The sequence below is a fragment of the Nomascus leucogenys genome, chromosome 4, assembly GCF_006542625.1.
Source record: "Nomascus leucogenys isolate Asia chromosome 4, Asia_NLE_v1, whole genome shotgun sequence".
Taxonomy (NCBI): Eukaryota; Metazoa; Chordata; class Mammalia; order Primates; family Hylobatidae; genus Nomascus; species Nomascus leucogenys.
This window is the reverse complement of record NC_044384.1, coordinates 92,735,280-92,757,973: the sequence shown is the minus strand read 5'-3', so window position 1 is coordinate 92,757,973 and position 22,694 is coordinate 92,735,280. Positions and strand designations below refer to the sequence as shown.

General features: G+C 62.6%; 1 protein-coding gene across 10 annotated transcripts in view; it reads left to right on the top strand.

Annotated features, from left to right (window-relative positions):
• The first annotated feature begins 5,924 nt into the window (after positions 1–5,924).
• BRSK2 (BR serine/threonine kinase 2) overlaps positions 5,925–22,694 on the top strand; it is a 66,943-nt gene continuing 50,173 nt past the window's right edge. For 7 of the 10 annotated variants that reach the window (XR_004029729.1, XR_004029730.1, XR_004029731.1 and 4 more), the window contains exon 1: positions 6,003–6,405. Coding sequence is in view for 6 of the 10 variants with exons in the window: in XM_030811515.1 (XP_030667375.1) it covers positions 6,315–6,405 (91 nt within the window). In the remaining 4 variants the exon portion in view is untranslated. Of the gene's footprint in view, positions 6,406–22,694 lie in introns of all 10 variants that reach the window. The other 3 variants (XM_030811514.1, XM_030811518.1, XR_004029732.1) reach the window with 2 other exon arrangements.

Below are 22,694 nucleotides of genomic sequence, written 5' to 3'. Positions count from 1 at the left end.
CCTGCTTCACGCCATTCTCTTCCCCAGTAGCTGGGACTACAGGCGCACTCCACCATGCCTGGCTAATTTTTTTTTTTTTTGTATTTTGTATTTTTAGTAGAGATGGGTTTTCACCCTGTTAGCCAGGATGGTCTTGATCTCCTGACCTTGTGATTCGCCCACCTCAGCCTCCCAAAGTGCTGGGATTACAGGCGTGAGCCACCGTTCCAGGCCAATTTTTGTATTTTTAATAGAGTCAGGGTTTCACCATGTTGGCCAGGCTGGTCTTGAACTCCTGACCTCAGGTGATCCGCCTGCTTGGCCTCCCACAGTGCTGGGATTACAGGTGTGAGCCACCACGCCTGGCCTCAATGACCCACTTGTCCACTGGCCTGCACTTACATCCTCATAGAATCATACAGCACATGGCTTTCTGAGGCCAGATTCTTTCACTTGGCCTAATGTGTTTGAGATTCGCCCACATCTCAGCCACGCTCCCCGGCCCTCTGTGGTCACGGCTGAGTCGTGTTCCCCGTGTGGGTGCACCACAGCCTGTCTGTCCAGTCATCACCCAAGGACAACGGGGTTCTTTCCTCTTCTTGGCTGTTACAAATAAAGTGGCTATGAACATTTGCATGCAAGTTGTGTGTGGCTGTAAGTTTTCATTTTTCTTGGGAAAATACCTGTAAGCGGGGTTGTTGGATTGTATGGTAATGGTGTGTTTAATTTTATAAGAAACTGACAGACTGGTTCCCAAAGCATCATTTTGCACTCCCATCTGCAACGTCTGAGAGTTCGAGGTGCTGTGCATCTTCCAAATTTTTGTCATTTTTTTTTGAGGCAAGGTCTCACTCTGTTGCCCAGGCTGGAGTGTAGTGGCTCTATGGTGGCTCACTGCAGCCTCCATCTCTCTGGTTCAAGCAATTCTCCCACCTCAGCTTCCCAAGGAGCTGGGACTACAAGTGTGGAGTCCTGGTGTGTAGCCATGCCTGGCTATTTTATTTTTATTTTTCATAGAGATAGTGTGTTAGGCTGTTCTTGTGTTGCTATAAATACCTGAGACTGGGTAGTTTATTTTAAAAAGAGGTTTAATTGGCTTATGGTTCTGCAGGCTGTAGAGGAAGCATGGCATCCGGAAGCTTCCAACCATGACGGAAGGCAAAGGGGGAGCAGGGGTCTGTTGCGGGAGCAACAGAGACTGGGAGGGGAGGCGCCACACACTTAACCAGATCTCACAAATACTCACCATTGCAAGGACAGCACCAAGCCACGAGGAATCCTCCGCATGACCAAAACATCTCCCAGTAGGCCCCATCTCCAACACTGAAGATTCCATTTCAACATAATGTCTGGGCGGGGACAAATACCCAAACTATATCAGATGGAGTCTTGCTAAGCTGCCCAGGTTGGTCTCAAATTCCCGGGCTCAAGCTGTCCTCCCACCTTGGCCTTCCAAAGTGCAGGGAGTACAAGCATGAGCCACCGCACCTGGCAGCTTGTCAATTTCTAAAAAAAAAAGAGAGAGAGAAAATTTAAAAAATCAAATTAAAATTAAACCGATTACTTAGGCCTTGTTAAGTCTCACTCAATATATTGAGAGCTGTATAATAGTTTTCTGTATTCAGGTCTCATGCAAATTCTGATAAATTTACCCCTAGTATTTCGTCGTTTTTAAAATCTCTTTGTAAGTGGTACTGTTTTCATAATTTCAATTTCTAATTGATTGTTAGCACTCAAATAGAATTGACCTTTTTTTGGCTTTGTACCCTGTGGCTTTGGTAAACTTGTTTATTCGTTTTAGTACCAGTTTGTAGCTTAGAATTTTCTGCAGACAATAATGTTATCTTCTTGTTTTTCTTTTTGAGACAGAGTTTCGCTCTTGTTGCCCAGGCTGGAGTGCAATGGCACGATCTCGGCTCACTGAAACCTCTGCCTCGTGGGTTCAAGCGATTCACCTGCCTGAGCCTCCTGAGTAGCTGGGATTACAGGTGCCCGTCGCCAAGCCCAGCTAATTTTTGTATTTTTAGTAGAGACAGGGTTTCACCAGGTTGGCCAGGCTGGTCTCGAACTCCTGACCTCAGGTGATCTGCCCACCTTGGCCTCCCAAAGTGCTGGGATTACAGACGTGAGCCACCCTGCCTGGCCATTAATGTTATCTTCTAATGAAGATCACCTAAAATTTCCTTTTCAGCTGGGCACGGTGGCTCACGCCTGTAATCCCAGCACTTTGGTAGGCCGGGGCGGGCAGATCACGAGGTCAGGAGATCGAGACCATCCTGGCTAACATGGTGAAACCCCATCTCTACTAAAAATAAAAAAAATTAGCCAGACATGGTGACGGGCGCCTGTAGTCCCAGCTATTTGGGAGGCTAAGGCAGGAGAATGACGTGAACCTGGGAGGTAGAGCTTGCAGTGAGCCGAGATCGGGCCACTGCACTCCAGCCTGGGTGACAGAGCAAGACTCCGTCTCAAAAATAATAATAATAATAATAAATTTCCTTTTCAACTGGTACAAATTTTGTCTTCCTTGCCTCATTACTTCGGCATGTCCTCTGGCACAACACTGAAATAAGTGATGATGATGGACAACCTTGCCCCGTCCCTGACCCAAGGAAGAGCTTTCAGTTTCTCACCACTGAGCCTGACGTTAGCTGTGTGGGTTTTTGTAGTTTCCCTTTGTTGGGTTGGGAGTGCAGGGTTAGAATAGATTCGAATCTTCTCCTCCTGGTTTACTGAGAGCTTTTGTCGTGAATGAGTGTTGAATTTTGTTGAATGCTTTCCTTGTGTCTGTGGAAATGACCGTGTGGTTTTTCTGTGTCAGTCTGCTAATAGTGAATGACAAATTGATTTTGAAATGTAAAACTAACTTTGCATTCCCGGGTACGCTCCATAAGGTCATATGTGTTCTCTTTACATATTGCTGGAATTGATTTGATGTTTCGTTAAGGGATTTTTGTGTCTAGGCTCCTGAGTGGACTTTAATTTTCTTGTCATGTCCTTGTATGGTTTTGGCACCAGGGTGATGGCGGTTTCACACAGGAGCTGGGAAGTGGCCTGTCTTCTTCTGTGTCTTGGAAGCGTCTGTGTAGCGGGGTGCTTTTCCTCCATTAGTGTTTGGTGGGCTCCACCGGTGAGTCTTGGCCTGGCCTGGACGTCCTTTTTTTATTTTTTTTTTGGGGGGCAGAGTCTCGCTCTGTTGCCCAGGCTGGAGTGCAGTGGTGTGATCTCGGCTCACTGCAAGCTCCGCCTCCCGGGTTCATGCCCTTCTCCTGCCTCAGCCTCCTGAGTAGCTGGGATTATAGGGGCCCGCCATCACGCCCACCTGATTTTTTGTATTTTTAGTAGAGAGGGGGTTTCACCGCGTTAGCCAGGCTGGTCTCAATCTCCTGACCTCGTGATCCGCCTGCCTCGGCCTCCCAAAGTGCTGGGATTACAGACATGAGCCACTGTGCCTGGCCTGGCCTGGATGTCTTTGTGAGACTGGGCCCTTTCCTAACTCCGGCAACAGACCTTCGTGCTCAAGAGCCCTGGCTCCCTTGGGGCTCCTGCTCCCACCTTACACGTGACAGAGGGGGACCAAGGGCTGTGGCATCACAGTCGTGAGCACCTCCTGGCTGGCCACACCCTGGTACACCCTCTCCTGGGGCACCCCAGCACCAGGCCCACTGGAAGGAAGGGCAATCGTCCTGCTGACCCCCACAAAGATGGAAGCAGGGAGGGTGCGGCGTGCTATGGAGAAGGTGTTGAGTCTAGGGGTTTGTGCAGCACGTTCAAGAGGCGATAGCAGGGCCAAGGGAGGCTGGGAGGACGATTTGAGGATAGGCACTCAGAGGCTGAAGGCTGAGTAGCCTCTCGCGCCTGGAGGACAGGCAGGGGGCCAGAAGAGAGGCCCCAGACTAAGCCCCAGAGGCTACTGATGGCGTAGGCTGCTCAGACACAGACAGGGAAGAAAAGGCCTCAGGGCTGCAGCGAGGGGTGGGAGAGGGATGCAGGTTGGCAAGCAAGTGGGAAGGAAGAAAGCAAGAATTTTGGCCACTGGAGCAGCCGGATGCAAACGGTCAATAGGGCAAAATGCTGCTGAGGATGTCACAAAGGTGCGTCTGACTCTGCTGCAGGCTGGGAGGCCAGGTGACTGTGGCAGCAGAGAGAGAGCATCTCGGGTCAAGTGCCCCTGCCCTCTGGCTGTGGCCTGACACCTTCTCCTGGTCTCCTGCACACCCTCGGCCTCTGTTGGCACCTGGACCGGACCACTCCCAGTCAGCCTCCAGCCAGACCTCACTGCTTGACAGTTTCTCCAGCTGGAGGTCCCAAACAGTCTACATTCAGCTAAAAATGCCTGCTGTCCCCACTCACGGCAGCAGCAGCGGGGGCGGGGGGGTGCCCTCTGCCTCTGTCCCACGTTCTCAGTCCCCCTCCCCTGCCCCCACTGGCGGGGCCCTGACTGCTCATGCTCAAAAGGCCCCAGAATTGAGTAGAGAGGACCCTTAGTCCACAGCATTTGAAGGGAAGCAGGGCGCGGGGGTGCAGGCCGAGAGTGGACAGGCACTTTGGGGCCTACTCCCTTTCCCCAGCTGGAAATGCAGACAGCCCAAAGAGCAGGAGGGCGCACTGGGAAGACCCCGCAGTTTCCTGAGCTCATACCGGCTTACCAGGGTGGGGAGCGGGCCACGGCCAGCAGCAGTGTATGGCAGAGCCCGCAGGGGAAACGTTGCCCGCAGACCATACACGCGCAAGATCTGGGACCCCCACTTCTGCAGCGTTCCGGGTCTCCCTCACCTCTCCCCTCCCACCACCTTCTGCAGCACGGGCTTAAGGAAATACCAGTGTTTTTCTGCAAAGAAACAGAGGGTCCGTCCAGGCCTGGCTGCCTCTTCGGCTGCCTGTCTTTAGACCTCCAAAGGCTGCTCCCGGCAGCCCCTGCCCAGCTGCTCAACCTGAAAGAGGGGTCGGTAGCAAGGGCCGGGAGGCGCCAGGGCGCTGCGGCCGGATCCCAGGTGAGTTCCTTGACTCGGCGCCGCGCAGGTCACTGTGCCATAACTGGGAAAACCGCGGCTTCTCCCTCGGGAGCGGAGGCGGAGGGCCACGTCCTCCTTGGGGGTGCACAATCACTGCTTGGACAACGCCCGCGTGCAGCAGCCCCACAGACTCCCATGCAGCCTCCCCCGACACGTGTGCCGCATCCCCGCCCCGCATGCAACACCCGCCCCCTCCAGCGCAGCATGCCCCTCGCTGGCGTGCAGCACCCCCCATGTGTGCAGCACCTCTGCCCCGAATACAGCACCTCTCCCTAGTACAGCACTCCCGCCCCGCATGCAACACTCGCGCCCCTCCAGCGCAGCATCCCCATCCCCCGCGCGTGCAGCACCCCCTCGAGGGGCAGGAAACTCTTTGGGACACCCGGGGTAACGCCCTGCGGGGTAAAACCTCCATCCAGGGCAGCCATCTGCACCCCCTCGCCATGGGCCCACTGCCTGCTCCGTCCCGGGATGCGCCTTAAGGGCGGGTCGGGCGGCAGCGGGAGCTCTGCTGCCTGGTGGGACAGTACGTGGCAGGCGGCGGGCTGGAGGCTCCCAGGTCCCGGCCTCGCCCTGGCCTCGCCTCGCCCCCTCGAGTCTCCCCGAGCGCTCGTAGCGGCGGGGCGGGGTGGGGAGGCGCTGATTGGCCGGCGCGGGCACCGTTTGCCGCCGCCGCCGCATCCCGCTGCGTTCGTACAGGCTCGTGTCGGCTCGGCTCCATTGCGCGGCCCGGCTCGGCTCCGCTCCCCTCAGCTCCGCTCGACTCCGCTGTTCCGCTCGGCTGTTCGGCTCGGCTGTTCGGCTTGGCTACACCGCTCGGCTGCGCGGCTCGGCTCTGTTCGGCTCGGCTCGGCTGCTGGGCTCGGCTGTTGCGGCTCGGCTCGGCTCGGCTCTGTTCGGCTCGACTCGGCTGCTGGGCTCGGCTGTTCGGCTCAGCTGCACGGCTCGGCTCGGCTCGGCTCGGCTCGGCTCGACTGCGCGGCCGCGGACGGGCGTGCGCTGGGGGCGCGGGGCGCGGGACGCGGGGCGCGGGCCTCGGCGGCGGCGGCGGCGGCGGCGGCGGAAGCCAGGTGCCCCCGCCCGCCCTGTCCTCTCGACGAGGCGGAGGCGTCGCCGCGGGCCAGGCCTCGGACTGCCGCGTCGGAGTGGACGCGGGGGGCGGCGGCGCGGGCGGACGCGGGCGGCGCGGAGCAGCGGGGCCCGCGGGGGCGCCCCGGCCCGGTCGGCGCGGACGGTGCTCGGCGGACGCGGGCGGACGCTGGGCGGCCCCTTCCTGCCCGCGCGCCCGGGCGCCCCTGGCCGGCGCCGGGCCCCGGAGCGATGACATCGACGGGGAAGGACGGCGGCGCGCAGCACGCGCAGTATGTTGGGCCCTACCGGCTGGAGAAGACGCTGGGCAAGGGGCAGACAGGTGCGTGCGGCCGGGGCGGGGGCCGGGGCCGGGGAGGCCGCGCTGGCAGCGCGCTGGGTGGGGGGCGCCAGAGGGAGGCCCCGGCCGCGAAGCCGCAGGCCCAGCCCGGGCCCCGGCCGCGAACAATGGGCGGCCCGTGCGCCCCCGTCCGCTCGTGCGCCCCGGTTCCGCCGCGGACCCCGCAGGCCGCTTGGCTGCGGTCGGCCGGGCGCGGCCCAAGGACACGCGGCGCGCCGCGGGGCGCGCAGGCGGACAGGGGCGCACGGGCCGGGCCGGGCCGGCGCCCCTCGGGCCCCGCTGCAGGTGCGCGGCCCGGGCCGCATTGTGCGCCCCAGCGACCGGGCCCATTGTGCCGCGGGAGGAGGGGGCCGCGCGGGCGCCCATCTGCCGTCTGCCGCGGCCGCGCTAATAGGCGTGCTGCCTGAGCAGCTGCGCCCCCGGCGGGCCTTCCACCTCCGCGCGCCGGCCACCGGGGCCTCCGGGCAGGCCCGATCTCCCTCCGCGGTGGGGGCGTGAGATTGCGGGGACCTGCAGAGGGCTGGACAGCGCCTTGCGCTGCTCTGGCTCGGGCTCGGGCGGGCGGAGCGTCTGTGACCAGCATTCCCCCGGGGCAGGGAGAGGCCATTGGTGTTGGGACCAGAAGTGCGTGGGACCTGACCCGTGGAGCGGCCCCGCGGCCTGCCGGTGGAGGGGGCTTCCCGGTGGGGCCTGGCTGTCGTTCTAGGGAATAGGCCGGGTCCTTGCGGGGTCGGACCCAGGCCAGAGGCAAGCCCGGCTACCCTCGCATGTGGCCAACTCTCCCCGTCTCGCTGGGCTTGGCTAGCCCTTCATCTGGTCAGGCGCATTCACAGAGTCGCCTTTGTGGAGGCTGGGGCTCAGCCATTTTCTTTCTTCTCCCAGGACCGGCCTGTCTCTTGGTGTCCCCGAGGTCCCACGGCACTGCCTCTCCCTTCCAATCCGAGAAGTTCCTTAGACCCGGGCAGGCAGGGGTGGAGGGAAGGAGGAGGAGGGCGCTGGTGCAGGGTGGAGGCTCAGCCCCTCACGGCTGCAGAGAGGAGGAGCTGGGAGGTGGCGTTGGGGAAAGAAAGTGGGCCAGGCCCAGGCTCTTGGGGGAGGGCCGTGGCTGTGATGTAACTATGGCAGAGCTGCAGGAAGGGGTTTGGACCTAGGGGTTCAGGGGAGCCGCCTCGCTTTGGGTGCACAGCCTTCCGGCACCCGCCACGGCACAGAGGGGCCCTTGGCCACAGGGCAGGGCCTGGGCAGGTGGGGTGGTGCGGTCTGGGTTGGAGAAAGAGGTGGCATTCAGCCCATGTCACCTGAGTTCAAAATTCTTGTCTTTCCCGGAAAGAAAAACTAGTTTGTGAAATCCGTGGTGAAGGAGGGGCCCAGGGCAGCAGGATGCAGGAGTCAGTGAGATAATCCAATTACGGTTCCAATAAAATGTTATTATAAGGAAACATCCGCGTGTAAGTGAAGACACGATGAGTTATGTGCTGTGCGCGGCCTCGGTGGGTAGGGGCTGGTCTCCACTCTTCATGGAGTTTTGCTGGCGGCAGTTAATTACGGGAGGTTTCCACTGTAATTAACAGTAATGAATACAAAAGGATGGGCTGTGTGTGTCTACAACGTGCTGAGAGAGATATTTAGAAAACAGCTCGAGGGGGGGCACAAAGCGGCACCTCTCTCCCAAGTTCTGACGGGCACAGCGCAAGCGTGTCGCCGGGAGGGCCCTGGAGAAGGCCACCATTTCTGTGCGTCTTCCCGTTGCTGCTGCTGAAGGGTCACCAGGAGTTGGGTGGACGTGGGGCCCGGAGTGTGTGTGCTGGGCCACTTGGCACCAGATGCCAGGAGAGCTGCCAGGTCCCAAGCTCAAGAGGGAGATAGGCTTCCTGCCAGGAGACCTCCGTGGGAAAACAGGAGGCTGGGCTTCTGGCAGCCACCACCCGAGGACGGTCTGATCCTGCCGTTGAGAATGCTTCTCCTACCGGGACCTGGCCACAGGGAGCTGTGGAGGCCTTGCTTGGGGGGGCATTGGTGTGGACGTGACCCCAGCCCCTTCCCCGTGTCTGTGGCTGGCAGCTTTGTTTGGCCCTCTCTGTTCATCTTCTGTCTCTGCCTGAGTCCTTGGAAGTAGGAGCTGCCCGACTCGAGGTGGCCACTGAGAGGGAGGTGGTCAGTGGCAGTGGCAGTGGCAGTGAGCCTTGTGGTGCCACGAGAGCCCTTCCACCCGGCTGACCCAAGCTGGGGCCTGTTGGACGGTGGGCCAAATATGTGGTCTGAAACCTGCCCTTGGGGAGTCTGGCCATGTGGGGAGGGGAGACCACACAGCCCCCCACCCCGGGGCCTGGAGGACGCCCCTTCTAGACACCGCAGGGTCCGGTCGGCTGTCTTCTTGTGCCTTTCAGCGGGAGCACCCCATGGTCTCACTTGTATGGCACCTGCCTGTCTTGTTGGGTGTGTGCCTCCTGCAGGGCCGGTGTGGCTGTAGGGTCATCCTTCTGCATGGGGCGTCCTCTGCACAGCTCCCCTCGGTGGCCGTGGGGGTCGCCTCCAGTGGTCCCACTGCCGGTGCCAGGCACCAGGTGAAGCCGTCAGAGCGCTGAGCAGCTGTGGAAGCCTCCTCTCTGGCTGCTCGGTGATTTCTGGCCAAGACTTGGGGGGATGTAGGCTGGGGTCGGGGTAGGAACCCACCTGCAAAGGTGCTGCCCCAGCTTTTCTCGGGGCTGAGAAAGGCTTGTGTAGCCTCATCTGAGCTTGACCCCTGCAGAGATGCCGAGACACAGTCCCTGCCAGCAAGGGCAACCATGGAGGTTGGAGGGCGCAGACACTCCGAGTTTGGGGCATGCGGGGCCAGGAAGGTGTGTGGCACGGGCTGAATGGCCCTTGTCCCTGCGCGCCTTTGTCCCTGCGCGCCTTTGTCCCTGCGTGCCTTTGTCCCTGTGCCCCGTCAGTACATGGAGCAGGGCACCTTCTTGCCCAAACCTCGGCTCAGCTCCTGAAACCTGGGAGGCCTGGGAGGGCCCTGTGGGAGGAGCTGGAGAACCTCAGGCCCTTGGAGCTGTTCTTGAGGGCAGGCGGGTGGGCTGCATGGGACGATGAGGGGCCTGCCTTCGGGAATCCTCTGTCTGGGGGGCGGGAGAAAGGAACGTGGCCGGGATAGGGCTCCCTGCGAGGGAGTGAAGGAGATAGGATGAGGGGCTGCCCTGCAGCTCACCTGGCAGTGTTCACCTTCTATGGCATGGGGGAGGTCCCTAGGCTGCCAGGGACCTGGGACATCCCCCACGTTCTCAGTGGCCTTTAGGAAGGTTGAGCCCTGGCGGCTGCCAGGGTGGAGAGGGGTCCTGGGATGGGAGGAGCCATTGAAGATGGAACAGGTGAGGGGAGGGAGAGCCTGTGCCTGGGAGACCCTGGGGGTGACCCCAGGCCCAGAAGCTGGAGGCAGACGTGGAGGGGAAGGAAGCTGGCCTGAGATAGGGTCTGTTTAGAAAGTTGAGCAGGATGGGCAGTGATTGGCTGTGGTGTGCAGGCCCCTGGAGATGGGCCCTAGAGATGGGCCCTGGAGATGGGCTGTGCAGGGCCAAGCCTGGGGAGCGCATGGGCAGACCGGACCTGGCAGCCTCCCCAGCTGTGAAGGTGGACTCAGCGTGGGGTGTCTGCTGCGAGACCCCGGGGATTCTCTGGCCCTCCCCGCATCAGGCCCTGGCCATCTGATCCCAGCTGTTTTGTCAGGGCAGCAGCCTCATGGGGCTGGACTGAACCCCTCATCTGCCCTGCACGGGTTTCCACAAGCTCAGGTCTCAGGACGCTGTTCTCAGGGGCGCCGTGCACAGAGCCCGGGGAGCCAGCGTGATGGGCAGTACTCCCGTCTGAAGTCTCCCTGGTCCCCTGAAGTCCCTGGAAAGGCCCATTTGGTGTCGCTGGGTGCCATGTCAGTGACTGCGCCAGGGTGGAGGCCTCAAGATGCTGCCCCTGGTGTCTTCCTGCCCTGCATGCTCTCTGCAGGGAGCCCCCTTTCCAGCTGAGAGCTGGCCTTGAGTGTCCCTGTCAGGGCCCTTGGCGCAGAGGTTCCGGGTGGTGAGAACGGCAGTTCCCCTAGGCGGGGGTGGGAGGGTCGTTGGAGGTGGGAGCCCTAGGCCCCTGTCCTGTCCCCACCCACTGTGGCCCTGGGCACCTCAGGTGTGTGTGTCCCTGTTGACATGGGTCTCCCTGCCTTGTCACTGGCAATGGCTGGAAAAGACACACTGGGCAGAGGGCACTGCCCGGCCCTGACCGTGCTGGCCCGGCTCTGCTGAGGTGCGTGCACGTCGTGGATTTCCTGGATGTGGAAGCCTCAAGGCCAGGCTGTGCGCCCGCCCCCAGCTGTGCCAGGGAGGGCTTTCCAGAGTCACCGTGGCTGGCTGCCGCCCCGCCTGCTCCACCATCTGCCCCACCAGGGAGTCGTGTCCAGAACCACTGGGGAATGCAGGGCCTGGGCTGTGATGCGAGGTTGGCCCCTAGGCTTCAAGGGGATCTGTTTCTGGCAGATCTCACGCGGGCCCAGCTGGGGCTACTATCAAGGGCCGTGGCTCCTGCCCACGACCAAAGTTCCAGGGCCTCTGGGTCTCCACCATTGTTGGCTGCCGAGGTGGCCAGGCCCCTTGCTCTGAGGGTGGCTGGGAGTGTCTTAAGGTTGTCGCTGTGCCAGGTGTGTGTGGACCCCCGTGTCCCCTGCTCCTGGTCCCTCTTCCCTTCCACCCACGTCCCCCACTCCTGGTCCACCTTCCCTTCCAGCCGCCTCGAGGACTGCGTGGGGCCAGCAAGGCCTGTACTCCAGGACACCAGGGTTGCTCGGACCGGCTCCCGGACCTGGGCCTGAGCGAGCTTTCCTGGTTCTCACTCCCAGAGTCATCTGTGGAGTGACCCCGGGCCCTCTCATCACGGCCTCACCCTGATCCGGCGCTCTGGGTGCCTTGCAGCAGACAGGAGACCCCCTCCAGGCTGGCCCGAGGGCAGGTCAGACCCCAGTCCCTGGGAACAGCCTGAGTGGGCTGCGCCTCCCCGTCGGCCACTGGCGCTCAGGAGGAGCCCTCGGGAAGGTCCCTTCGCCATCATCTGGTGGCACTTGCTTGAGGGTTTCTGTGCCTTCCAGTCCTCACTGGGCACATACTAGCTTCTTTGGGCACCTGGGGAGAGTCAGGCTGTCTCTGAAGTCAGCAGCCCTGCTGGGCAGCCGGCACCAGGAGAGGAGGCGGGCTGGTCCCCATGACTGCCGGCCGCCGGCATCCACCTGTGCGGGGCTGTGCCTAGATGGTGGCACTGTGGGGTGTCACCGTGCAGTTCTGGGCCCTGCCCTCAGCTCTGGACAGCCCACCTGGACCTTGGCCCCTCGGAAGTAGAAGGATCAGGACCTCAGGGCCTCTGTGTGTAGAATGGGGTTTCCCTGAAGCTTGTGCGAGGTTCCAATGGCTGGAAACACCATACTGGGCAGGAGGACGGCAGACCAGCATGTCAGGCCCCTTGGGGCTCACATGGCTGGTCCTCTGTGCTCCCCTGCGCTCCTCAGGAAGTTAACGGCACCCCGCCACCTCCTCTGTGCAGGGCAGCCCCGCTTTCACCTGCAGGGCTGGTGCCTGTGTCAGGCCCAAGCCCCAGGTCCTAGCCCAGGCTGACCGAGCGGCCCGCAGGCCTCCCCAAGGCCCCGCCCCAGGGATGTCCACCGGGCCAGGCTGCCCTGAGCCAGCTGCCTGGGGCTCTGGACAAGATGGAGGCTGGGCTGGGGCAGAGGCTGCAGGGACAAAGCAGGGATTGTGCCAGGCCGGCTGCCTTTCAGGGCCCGGCCCGCCAGGTCCAGGCCTTGTTCCACCGCCTGTGAGGGGCCAGTGTTCTGGGCCCAGCAGCTGGGAGCCAGGCCCCACCCACAGAGTAGTGCTCCCGAAAGTCCCGCTGTTAAAGAGAAACTCCTCGTTTTCCTGGATGCCTCCGGCTTCCCAGGCTCATTCTGCCTTCAGTCCCGGGACCCACGGAGGCTGTGGCTGCCCTGCGCTGCTTTGCCCCAGGTGCCTGGGCTGCAGGCTGGGCCTGGCTTCCTCCCTGGACCCTGGAGAGTGACAGCACCACCCCCAGCAGATGGCAAGGTCCCGTCGGTTGGCATGCGTCTCTCTGGGCACTGTGCTCCTCGTTGGGTGCCACGTCGTTGGGCTGAGCTTGGGTCCTGTCTGCCCTGGGGGTGCCATCTTGTGAGGACAGAGCTGCCTTTCCTGGGTGGCCATGGCAGCCTGGTGGCACTGGCTGAGGGGAATGGACACTCCTGGGCTGGAGCTGGGCTGGGGTGGGGCTGGGTAGGGCCGGTGGGAGTCCCAGGCACCTTGGCCTGAGGGGGATGGAGGTGCCCAGGGCATTCACGCCATCATTGCCCACTTGGCTTAAGCTGGAGCCCAGGGCCCTGGAGGGCAGGCTGGCCTTCCCGGCCCCGGGCAGAGGTGGGAGGGCACCTGGACGGCCGCCTGCATGATCCCCGTGATACAGCGGGTATGGCTGTACATCGGGCTGAGTCCAGCTGTGGGTGGTTTGCGGGGGCACAGGGAGCCTGCCTGGCCAGGAATGTGGCCTCTGCGGGTGGCTTGGCCTGGGAGCCCCTGGGGAACCCCTTGTGTGGGAGAAGGGGTCAGGATAGGGGCTGAGGGGCAGTGCCTGGTGGCCCTCCATGCTGAGGGAAAGCCCCTCTTCACAGCTGGCATCAGGCCCTGTGTCCTTGGCACCCTGAATCAGCTGCAGGGCCAGCTGCTGCCTGAGCTGCCTGGTTGGGACTGGCCTGGGCCCCTGATTGGCTGCTTCACTGGGCGGGAGTGACGTTGCTGCCCTGGGTCCGAGAGTTATCTTGTGCGGACGGAGGTAATAGGTGTGGTACCTGCCCCGGGAAGGGTGGTGGCCAGGGTGGCCATGTCAGGTGCCTTGGCCCTGCCCCCTGGGGGTACAGGGGGTGGAGAGGCAGCCCCAAAGCTGGGTTCTCAGAGACCTGGGGTGGTCAGATGGGGGCTGATTCAGCTGCCCCCTGTGCAGCCCCTTGGTGCCATTAACTTCCTGCAGAGTGCAGGGCAGCACAGACGGCCAGCCCGGCCGGGGGCCAGAGGTTGCCCTCCCACACAAGCTCCGAGGGGTCTAGGCAGGAGGCAGTGGCCCCAGTCCACAGAGGCCAGGGCAGCCCCTTTCCCAGGGTTAGGCTGCAGGCCCTGCTGTGGTGGCTTCAGGAGCCCTGGTCCCCACGCTCAAGCTTCCCTCCTGCTCATCTGTGATGGGGCCTGGGTGTACCCAGGTCCTTGGTAGGCACCAGGAGATGCGTGGGGTCCCCTGGAGCCTGGAGCCCCCCAGCCCCTCTGCTTGCCTTTGGTGTCTGGGGCGGAGACTGGCCCTTGGCACCCGCGGCCGTCCCTGGCTTTCATCCTGCGTCGTCCTGGGTCTTTGGGTCCCTCTGCCAGCCCCATGGTGACTTCTTGCACACAGAGTTTGCAGGGGGGCTGCGGAATGACTCCGTCCCTTCCACAGCACACAGGTACCTCTAGCCAGGAAGGAGCTGGGAAGGCAGCCCCACCCCAGGCCAGGGCCATAGAGCTGTTGTGACTGGCGGTCTCTGGCCAGGATGTTCCTGTGCTGTCTGTTGTGGGCAGGCCCCCCAGGGCAGGGCCACCTCCAGGGTACTTGGTTCCAGACGCTGGCTGAGTGGTCACTTGTGTCCACACCGCAGTTTCCCTATCTGTGAAGTGGCTTGGACAGGATGGTGGGATGGTGCCAGGGGGTTGCGCCTGCCGGGACTGAGCCCAGGGCCTGGCCCTGCCGCTGGGGCCAGCGTCAGCCTCAGGACAGAGCTGAGGAGGGGAGATGGCTTGTGGGCCAGGATGCCCGAGGTGGGGAGAAGCAGCTCAGACGGCATCACTGTGTTGCCCTCCCCCAGCCGATGAGATTTTTGTGGAGCTCTTTCTGCTGGGGACAATGAGGGGAGCCGTGAGCTGTGAGCCGTGATAGGGATTGTGGCAAGGCCGGGCCGGTCAGCTGGGGATGCCAGGGCTGCACAGTCCCTCGGGGCTCAAACTGGCGGCGGCCCCCCCAGGGCTCTGAGCTGGTGAGGAGCTTGTCCTGCCCGTCCCTCTGCTGCCACAGTGACCCCGGACACATCCCATGTCGCCTGCTGTGGCCCTGCCTTCTGCCGGGTGGACATGGGGGATTTGGGGTGCAGGGGAGCAGGGAGTTCTGGGCCTGACCAAATTCCCCGGTGCCGTCGGTCCCAGCCTCCTCCTTCCTTGGCACCCTGGGGTGTGTGGTGGCTGAGCCCCAGCTCTGTGGTTCCCGAGGCTTTTCTGGGGTGGAGGCCTCGCTCCAGGTCCTGGCGTTTTCACACGGGAGCAGAGGAGAATGCCTCAAGCCAGGCAAGCACCGCTCATAGCCGCCAGCAACACCCCCCGCCTCCGTTACGCAGAAATAGTCCCAGGCACCGTTTATTGTCAACATTTGGTCTGCACATATAACAGAGAAACTCTTGAAAACCAAAGGGCCGTTATCACCCTGAGAAATTAGCACTGATTTCTAGAAACCGGCAGGAAGCCAGTCAGATGCTGGGATTTTAACTTTAAAAGAACATTTCCCAGCCCAGTCTCCCTGCAGGAGGGAGTGGGCAGGTGCTGGGCTCTGCGTGGGGCCGTGGACTCAGTCTCCTGCCCCCTCCATGGCTGGGGGCTGTTCCCAGGCGCCCCGAGCCTCAGCTTTCCCCGGAGACTGGGCATGGGGTGGGCCTGGGCTCTGCATCTCTCAGGAGTTTCCAGGTGATGCTGACGCTGGTTGGGGGACCCCACTTGGAGAGCTGGGGTGGCGGTGGCCTCCTCTTCCATAACCCCTGACCCTGGGCGGTGGCCTCCTCTTCCATAACCCCTGACCCTGTATGGCGGCCGTGGGTACCATCTTCCACCCGTCCACATCCTTCCTGGGCACCGCCAGCACCAAGCCAGGCATGGGGCCAGCAAAACACCCTGCCCGCCTCAGGACACACATTCTGGAACGTTCACTGTGTGTCACACACGTGCAGGTGGTCTCGGGGGGGCAGATGCCACGTGGGAGGAGTAGGCCCCCATCAGCTCTGTTCTCCATTGTGGTCAGCGGGGGGCAGGTAGTGGAGGACCTGCTGGCTCTGCCTGGGCCCTGAGGCCACCCACCCCCGACGTTCTGGCCCTGGGAGGGGTGCAGTTGAGGAGCCGGCCCAGGACTGGGGCCCTTCCCGTCTAGCCATGGCCCTCCCCAGGCTCCTCGTGCTGGGACCTGCTCCTGTGGCATCTGCTCCTCTGGCTCAGCGGCTGCCGGCAGCGGGGCTGTGTGACCCTCCTTCCTTCCATCCCCGCTGGTGCCCAGCTCCCAGCCTGGCCTCAATGCGGGGCATGAGGGCTCATTTCATTCAGGCCACATGAGTGTCAGGACAGCCACCGTCGGGCAGCAGGGAGGACGAGCAGACAAAACAGTGGCGGAGCCGGTCACAGAGCTGCACGGGGCAGGGGACGCCCTGCCCACTCCGCAGGCCTCTAGGCTCCTGTCTTCACGGAGTTCCCCTGCTGAGGCACCTGGCCTGTGTCCTCAGCACCCGCCCCCCGCATCACACCTCACCCGTGAGCAGCTGATGCACGGCTACCCTTACGTGTCTGTATTTTGGGATTTCCTGCCCGGTGTCTGTGAGTCAGGGCTCACGCCCAGGGTATGGGTGCTCTCCCGGATGTGTCTGTGTCTCACGGTGAGTCTGTCTGCCCGGGATTGTCACAACCTGGAAGAATAGGTCGCTCTTCCAGTCCCCCACCTTCCTGCACGGTCCGGGGCGCTCAGGAGCCCCTGGGACCATCGTACCCCGGAGTATGTTCCTGGAGCAGGGAAACGAAACTCCTGGGCCAGCAGCCCCGCCTCCTGCAGGCTGCACAGAGCCCCTTCGGGCCCACGGCAACCGCCGGTGCAGCCCCTGCCCGTCCTCTCTGGTCTCCAGGGAAGGCGGCAGCGGCCATGGGTGGTATGGAAGCTCCTGCTCTGCTGCGGACTGTGGGGACACAGCAGGGAGTTCGCCGACTTTGAGGAGGAGGAAAGGACCTTGCGCCCTGTTGGGGAGGCGGAGAGGCCCCAGGGAGCTGTCCAGCGCCAGCCGTGCTGAAGTCTGCAGCTTCCACCTCCCGCGAGGGCGCCTGCCTTGGCGCTGGGTCCTCACAGCCCAGCTGCAGCTGGAAAGAGATGTGTGAGGCCCGGTGATTTTTGGCAAGATCCCAAACTTGTCCTCAGCTGTGGGTCTCTGGTTCTGTGCTGAGGAGGGGCAGGAGGAAACCAAATGTGCTCGGTGCCTCCTGCTGGCCAGTCCCCCAGCCCTGTGCCCTGAGCAGACCCGCAGGCCCCACCCCTCGTGCCCCGCCAGGGCCTCGCTGTCTTTAACTTGCAGGAGAGAGGGAGGGCCAGGGCCCGGCAGAGCTGAGGGTGCCCCTGCGTGTGGGTGCTGGAGAGCAGGCATAGAGCAGCCTGGGGAAGGCTGGGGGGCCTGGCCTTGCGCTCTCCAGAGGTGGTGGGTGTCAGGGCTCCCCGAAGCGGGGCAGGTACAACAGGCTGTGGTGGGGTCTGGTCCATGTCCCCTGGAGCTCACTCCTGGGAGCCCTTTGTGACAAACTTCTCCAAGTCACCTTGTTTCAGGGCTCATGTGGCCTGAGGGTAGGTGACTTGCAGGAGTTTGAGGTGGCCTTGGGGGCAGATGGGCGTGGGCGGAGGAGCTACTGCTGCAAACCCAGCTCCAGGCTGCCCCCACCTGAGCTTTGTCCATGCCTGAGCCCCGCCTCCTGGGAGGAGCATCACGGAGGGTGGGTGGTGCTGCATGTAACCCTCTGGCTGCCCCATCCTCCTCCGGGGACTTGCCCCTCAGGCCAGCCCAGCCAGCCCTCCTGACTCTTCCTGGGGGGTGAGGGGCAGCGTCTCCCTGGAGGTCCCCACACACAGGAGAGAGTCCTCTAGGGCCTCCTCTGATCCTGCCTGGGCACTGGTGGAGGGCCAGGACTCAGGAGGCCAGGACAGAAAATGCCACTCAGGCCCACAGCCCATCACTCAGGGACAGAGGGTCTCCTGCCAAAGGGAGAGGGAGTGAGTGGGGGGCAGCTGACGCCTAGGGAGGGAACAGGCCTCGGGAGCCCAGCCCCCAGCAGAGGAGGCGGGAGGGGTGCTGAGCTTGGCAGAGTGAGGGACTGCGATTGCCTCTGAGGAGACAGAGGGCTCGGATCAGCTTGGAGGTTTGTTGACCCTAAACCCCAAATCCCTGGGGATTTGTGACTAATCGTAAAGTGCACAGATGAGCGCCATCTCCAGCAAAAGCCAGAGCGGCCGAGGGCGTTTGCAGATGGTGTGGGTGGGAGGATGGGCGGGGCCCGCCGGGGCCACCACGGGGGAGGTGCCTGGCTGCAGGCCTCTGCCGGGCCCCTCACCCACGGGGTGTTGAGTCCCCCATCCCACAGCTCGCCTGTGGGGTCAGCTGGCATGGGGCCTCATCCTCAGGGAGCCTGTGTCACGCTACCCTTCCCCTGGGGCAGTGCCCTTGTCACTGCCTGCTGTGACCAGACCAGCCAGCCTTTCCTGCTGGAGGGAACGTGGCAGTCGTCCCCCAGCCCAGGATGGAGGCTGCTGTGTGTGGCAGAGCATGTGAGGCGGCCACCCCTCACCCCAGGCCACGGCATCACTGGCTCACCAGTCACTGTGGGGTCCTCCCCACCAGGGCTACCCTGCTGGTGCCCCTGCTGGTGCTGGGGGTTGGAGCTGAAGGCTGCTCTCGGGCCCAGGGGCCCTGCGCTCCTGGCCTCAGCCTCCTCTCTGCTCCTTCCACTCAGGAGGCCACGAAACCGGCAGGCTCATGGGATGGGCAGGGGCAGCGGAGGAGGGGCCCAGGCGGTTGGAGCTATTTGTGTGAAAGGGGGATAATTGACACCCCACCTCTGACAGTGTGTCCTGAGCTCCCGTCACTCCAGTTCGGTGGCGTCTGGCAACGCTCTTAGGTCCCTCACCTGCTGGTGCTGGGTGACAGTCTTGTTGTGGCACCTGGTGCACTGATGGTCGCCTGTGGACCCCATGCTGGTGAGACAGAAGTGGGCTCTGTTCTGGGCTGTGTGGCTCCTGGTGGCGTTGGATAAACCAGGCCCCCACAGGGCCTGTGCTGAGGGTGACCTGGGAGCGTCCAGGCTTCTCTGGGGGAAACACGTTGAGCGCTTACCCATGTGGGGAGGCGGCCGGGCTCCAGGCCTCACTGCCCAGCTTGGGGCGGTGGCATCACGGGAGTTGGGATAGGAGGCGGGCAGCGGACCTCGTCAGGTGGGGTGAACGGGGTGAGCCTGGCTTGGAGTTGTACCCAAGCCCCTACCCCTCTCCTGGGATTCGTTCACCTGCTGGGAGACCTTCCAGGGCCCTTGGCCTCTTTAGGTCTGTTTGGGCTTTCCTTAGAGGGGCCTGCCTAGCTCTGCTTGGATTCTGGGGCTGTGATGGGTGTCCCGGCTCCCTCCCACCCATTTTCCTACCCCTCCAAGTCAGGTGGCAGCTGCAGGTCAGGGACTGACTCGCTTTGACCAGTGAAGTGTGAGCAGAATTCACATCTGTCTGGGTGAAAGCTTTCAGAGCCAGCACCCTCTCCCCTGTCCCACAGAAGCCAGTGTGGGTACACAGTGCCTCCAGCCTGGCCCCGAGAGGTTGGAGACTCAGCCCTGCGGCCATCCTTTGATTGCTCCCTGCCCCAGCTGCCTGCAGGTGCCACGGGATCCGGGCGCGGAGAGCTGGCTCCCTGCCCAGGGCCTCACTCCTCTGTGTTCCCCTCCTGTCTCTGGGCCCCGTGTCCTTGATGCCGCCCCTTTTCCTGACCCTGCTTTCCTGTCACGTCCCCTCTTCAGGGGAGTGGCCATGGGAGGAGGCCGTCGTCCAGCCAGCCCTCCCCCTGCCTCAGCCTCCCAGCACAGACGTCCCTTTGGCCAAGAGTTGCACCTGCCTCTGATCCTTGCCCTTGCTCTGTCTTCCCCTCCGTCCCTGTCCGAGCACCCAGAGAAGGTTGGGGTGGGGAAGGGTCCTCGGGGGAGACCATCTCATGGCCCCTCCCTGGATGCCTCAGAGCACCGGCCTCGGGAGGGCAGAGGGGGCACCCCGGAGGTGGATGCCCTGCCCTGGTTCCTGATGTGGCCCCTGCCTCCAAGACCACAAGGCACTCAGGGACAGATGCTAACGTTTGGGAGGGCAGGAGCAACGGATGTGGGCGTGCAGCCCCTGCCTCTCCCATCTCTGCCCTTCCCGCAAGCCGCCTGCTACCCACTGCCCGCTAAGCAGCTCTATTCTTACCGTGCCCTGGAGATTACTGCTGCAGCGGCTCCTCTGGGACAGGCAGGCTTGCCGGGTTGGGGGCAGGGCTCAGCACTCCCGCCCTGTGGGAGGGTGGCCGCAGGGCCCTGCGTGGAGTCCCTCCCCAGCCCTCGCTGCTCCTGTGTCCCGGCACAAAGCCCCCAAGGTGTGGCAGGCAGGCGGGCGTGCAGGCTTCCGTCTCTGGTGGAATAGGGGGTTGTGGAGGGGGCTCTCTGAGGGGTGTGGGCCTCCATCTCTGGTGGTCTAGGGGGTTGTGGGGGGTGCTCTCTGAGGGGCCTGAGCAGCCTCCAGCCCCTCCCCAGGGAGGTCAGTTGCCCTGGGAGGGGGCTTGGGAGCGGCCCGGGCCAGGCTGCCTCATCCACAGCCCTGGGCCAGTCAGTGGGGCAGGGAGTATGGACACTGCCCTCCTAGCCCTATGCCCAGGACCCTCCACCTCTCCCCACTCGGGACAGGAGCTGACGTTGCTCCTGGAGCCCTGCGTGCCAGCTGGGGTGGGAAGTGTGTGCATCTGTGTGTGTATGTGTGTGTGGCATGTCTGCATTTGCAGGTGTGTGCGTGCGTGCCCACCTGTGTGTGCAGGTGCCAGCCTTGCCCAGCCTTCCCCCGGTGGCTCGTGAAGCTCAGGATGGCTGGGGGAGCTGGTGGCAGCTCCACCTTGTGATAGATGAGAAGTTGGGATCCTAGGGCTTGCCTGCAGCCAGCACCCCACAGTTACAGGCAGCGAGCTGCCAGCCCCAGCCCCTTCGTCTAGGAAAACACGCCCTGTCCTGCCCAGGGGTCTGGGATGGGGGACTGACCAGCGGCGCCAGCTGCCCCCAAGGGCACAGGCTTGGCCATTGACCTTTGCTCCCCAGCTTTGAGGAGCCAGGGTTGAGCCAGGAAGATGGGTGCGGAGCTGTTGGGCTCGGGGCAGCCTGAAGATTGTGCTCTGTGCCGAGGTGGGGAGGTCCATCCTTTCCTGAGTGTGGCCCCAGCCAGCGGCCCGCATCTCCAGCGCCTGGTCCTTCCCAACTGCCTGTGTGGCAGTGACCCCATCCAGCCCCTGCTCCTTGGCCCCGCAGGCCCCACACCCTTTGCAAAGTGACCGGCCCAGCCCCAGGCGCCCCTTCTGTCCATGTCAGACCCTGGTCCGTACCTGTGCCATTCCATCCCCAGCCTTCCCAGACCCCCACAAGCCCCCACAGGCTCCTAAACCCACCCAAGATATGGAGACAGGACCCTCCCGACTCTGTCCCAGCTCCTCACCCTCTTTGTTGCCCACACCCCTGCCAAGGTCAGGGTGTCCCTCGGCCAGCGGCTCCTCCTGCCTGGCCTTCTCCTCCTCCTGCCTGGCCTTCCTCTCCCTGCCCAGCCACCAGAGGCCCCTTCTTAGGAGATAAACTGGGCCGGGTGCGGTGGCTCACGCCTGTAATCCCAGCACTTTGGGAGGCTGAGGCAGCGGATCACAAGGTCAGGAGATGGAGACCATCCTGGCTAACACGGTGAAACCCTGTCTCTACTAAAAATACAAAACAAAAACAAAAATTAGCGGGGCATGGTGGCGAGTGCCTGCAGTCCCAGCTACTGGGGAGGCTGAGGCGGGAGAGTGGCGTGAACCCGGGAGGCGGAGCTTGCAGTGAGCTGAGATCTTGTCACTGAACTCCAGCCTGGGTGATAGAGCTAGACTCTGTCTCAAAAAAAAAAAAAAAAAAAAAAAAAAAAAAAAAAAAGATAAACTGAGCCACACCTGGGCTGTCCCTGTCACTCAGGACCCCAGAGAGCTCAGCAAATTGCATGGGGTGGGGAGCGGAGCTGGTATTTGGCGACACAGGAGGGCAGGGCCCAAACCCCTACAGAGGATGCCAGCAAGCCCCAGGCTCTCAGGATGGGCCATACGGGGCTGGCATGAGGAGGCCTGCAGAGGCCAGGACAGCTGTGTGTCCAGCACTCGGCCCCCTGCTGGCTGTGCTGCTGGAGGGTGTGGGGGTGGGCCTGTCCCTGGGCCACATCCTAGGGCCTGGGGAGGGGCTGGCAGAGTGTCAGCCTGCAGCTTGGAAAAGAGGAGCCCAGGCATCTGCTCCCTCCACAAGGTGCACGCATGTGTGTGCATGTCTGTGTGCAGGTTTGTGTGCGCCTGCATACCTTTGTGTGTGTCTGTGTGCATCTGTGTGTGTGTGTGTGTCTGTGTCTGTGTGTATGTGTGTGTGTGTCTGCATCTGTGTGTGTGTGTGTGTCTGCGTCTGTGTGTATGTGTGTGTGTGTCTGCGTCTGTGTGTATGTGTGTGTGTGTCTGCGTCTGTGTGTATGTGTGTGTGTGTCTGCGTCTGTGTGTGTGTGTGTGTCTGCGTCTGTGTGTGTGTGTGTCTGCGTCTGTGTGTGTGTGGCATGTCTGCATGTGCAAGTGTGTGCGTGTGTGCCTGCCTGTGCATGAAAACGTGTGCGCATGCATGTGTGTGCAGGTCTGTGCATCCTTGTCTGCCTGCACCTAGGATGACAGGCGGAGGCTCCTGGGGTTTCCCAGGGAAGGGGGTCCCAGCGTCACCACAGCAACTTGGTAGCAGTCCCCTGGGCTGCTGAGGGTGGGGCCTGGCAGGTGCAGAGTGGAGGGAGCTGGAGGCCCTGGAGGAGGCTGCTGTGGTGGCTGCGGTGTCTGTGTGGGCCCCCCACATCTGCTGTCTCCTTCCCACCCCAGCCCTCTCTGAGTGTGGTGTGGGTCACCAGCTCTGACTGGCTCCCGCTGTCCACCTCTGCTGTGTCCACTACAGCCCCACTGCCTGCAGAGGGCCCTGCTGCCCCCTGTGCCCTCTGGTTACACCGTGGTGTCCACACAGGAAGTGTGTTCCTGGTCCACCTGGGGGGCTTCTCACATTGGACCCTTGGCCACAGTGTCACCCTCGTCTTCCTGCACGAGCCTCCTCTCCGAGGCCCTTATTTCTGCCGCCTGCCCTGTA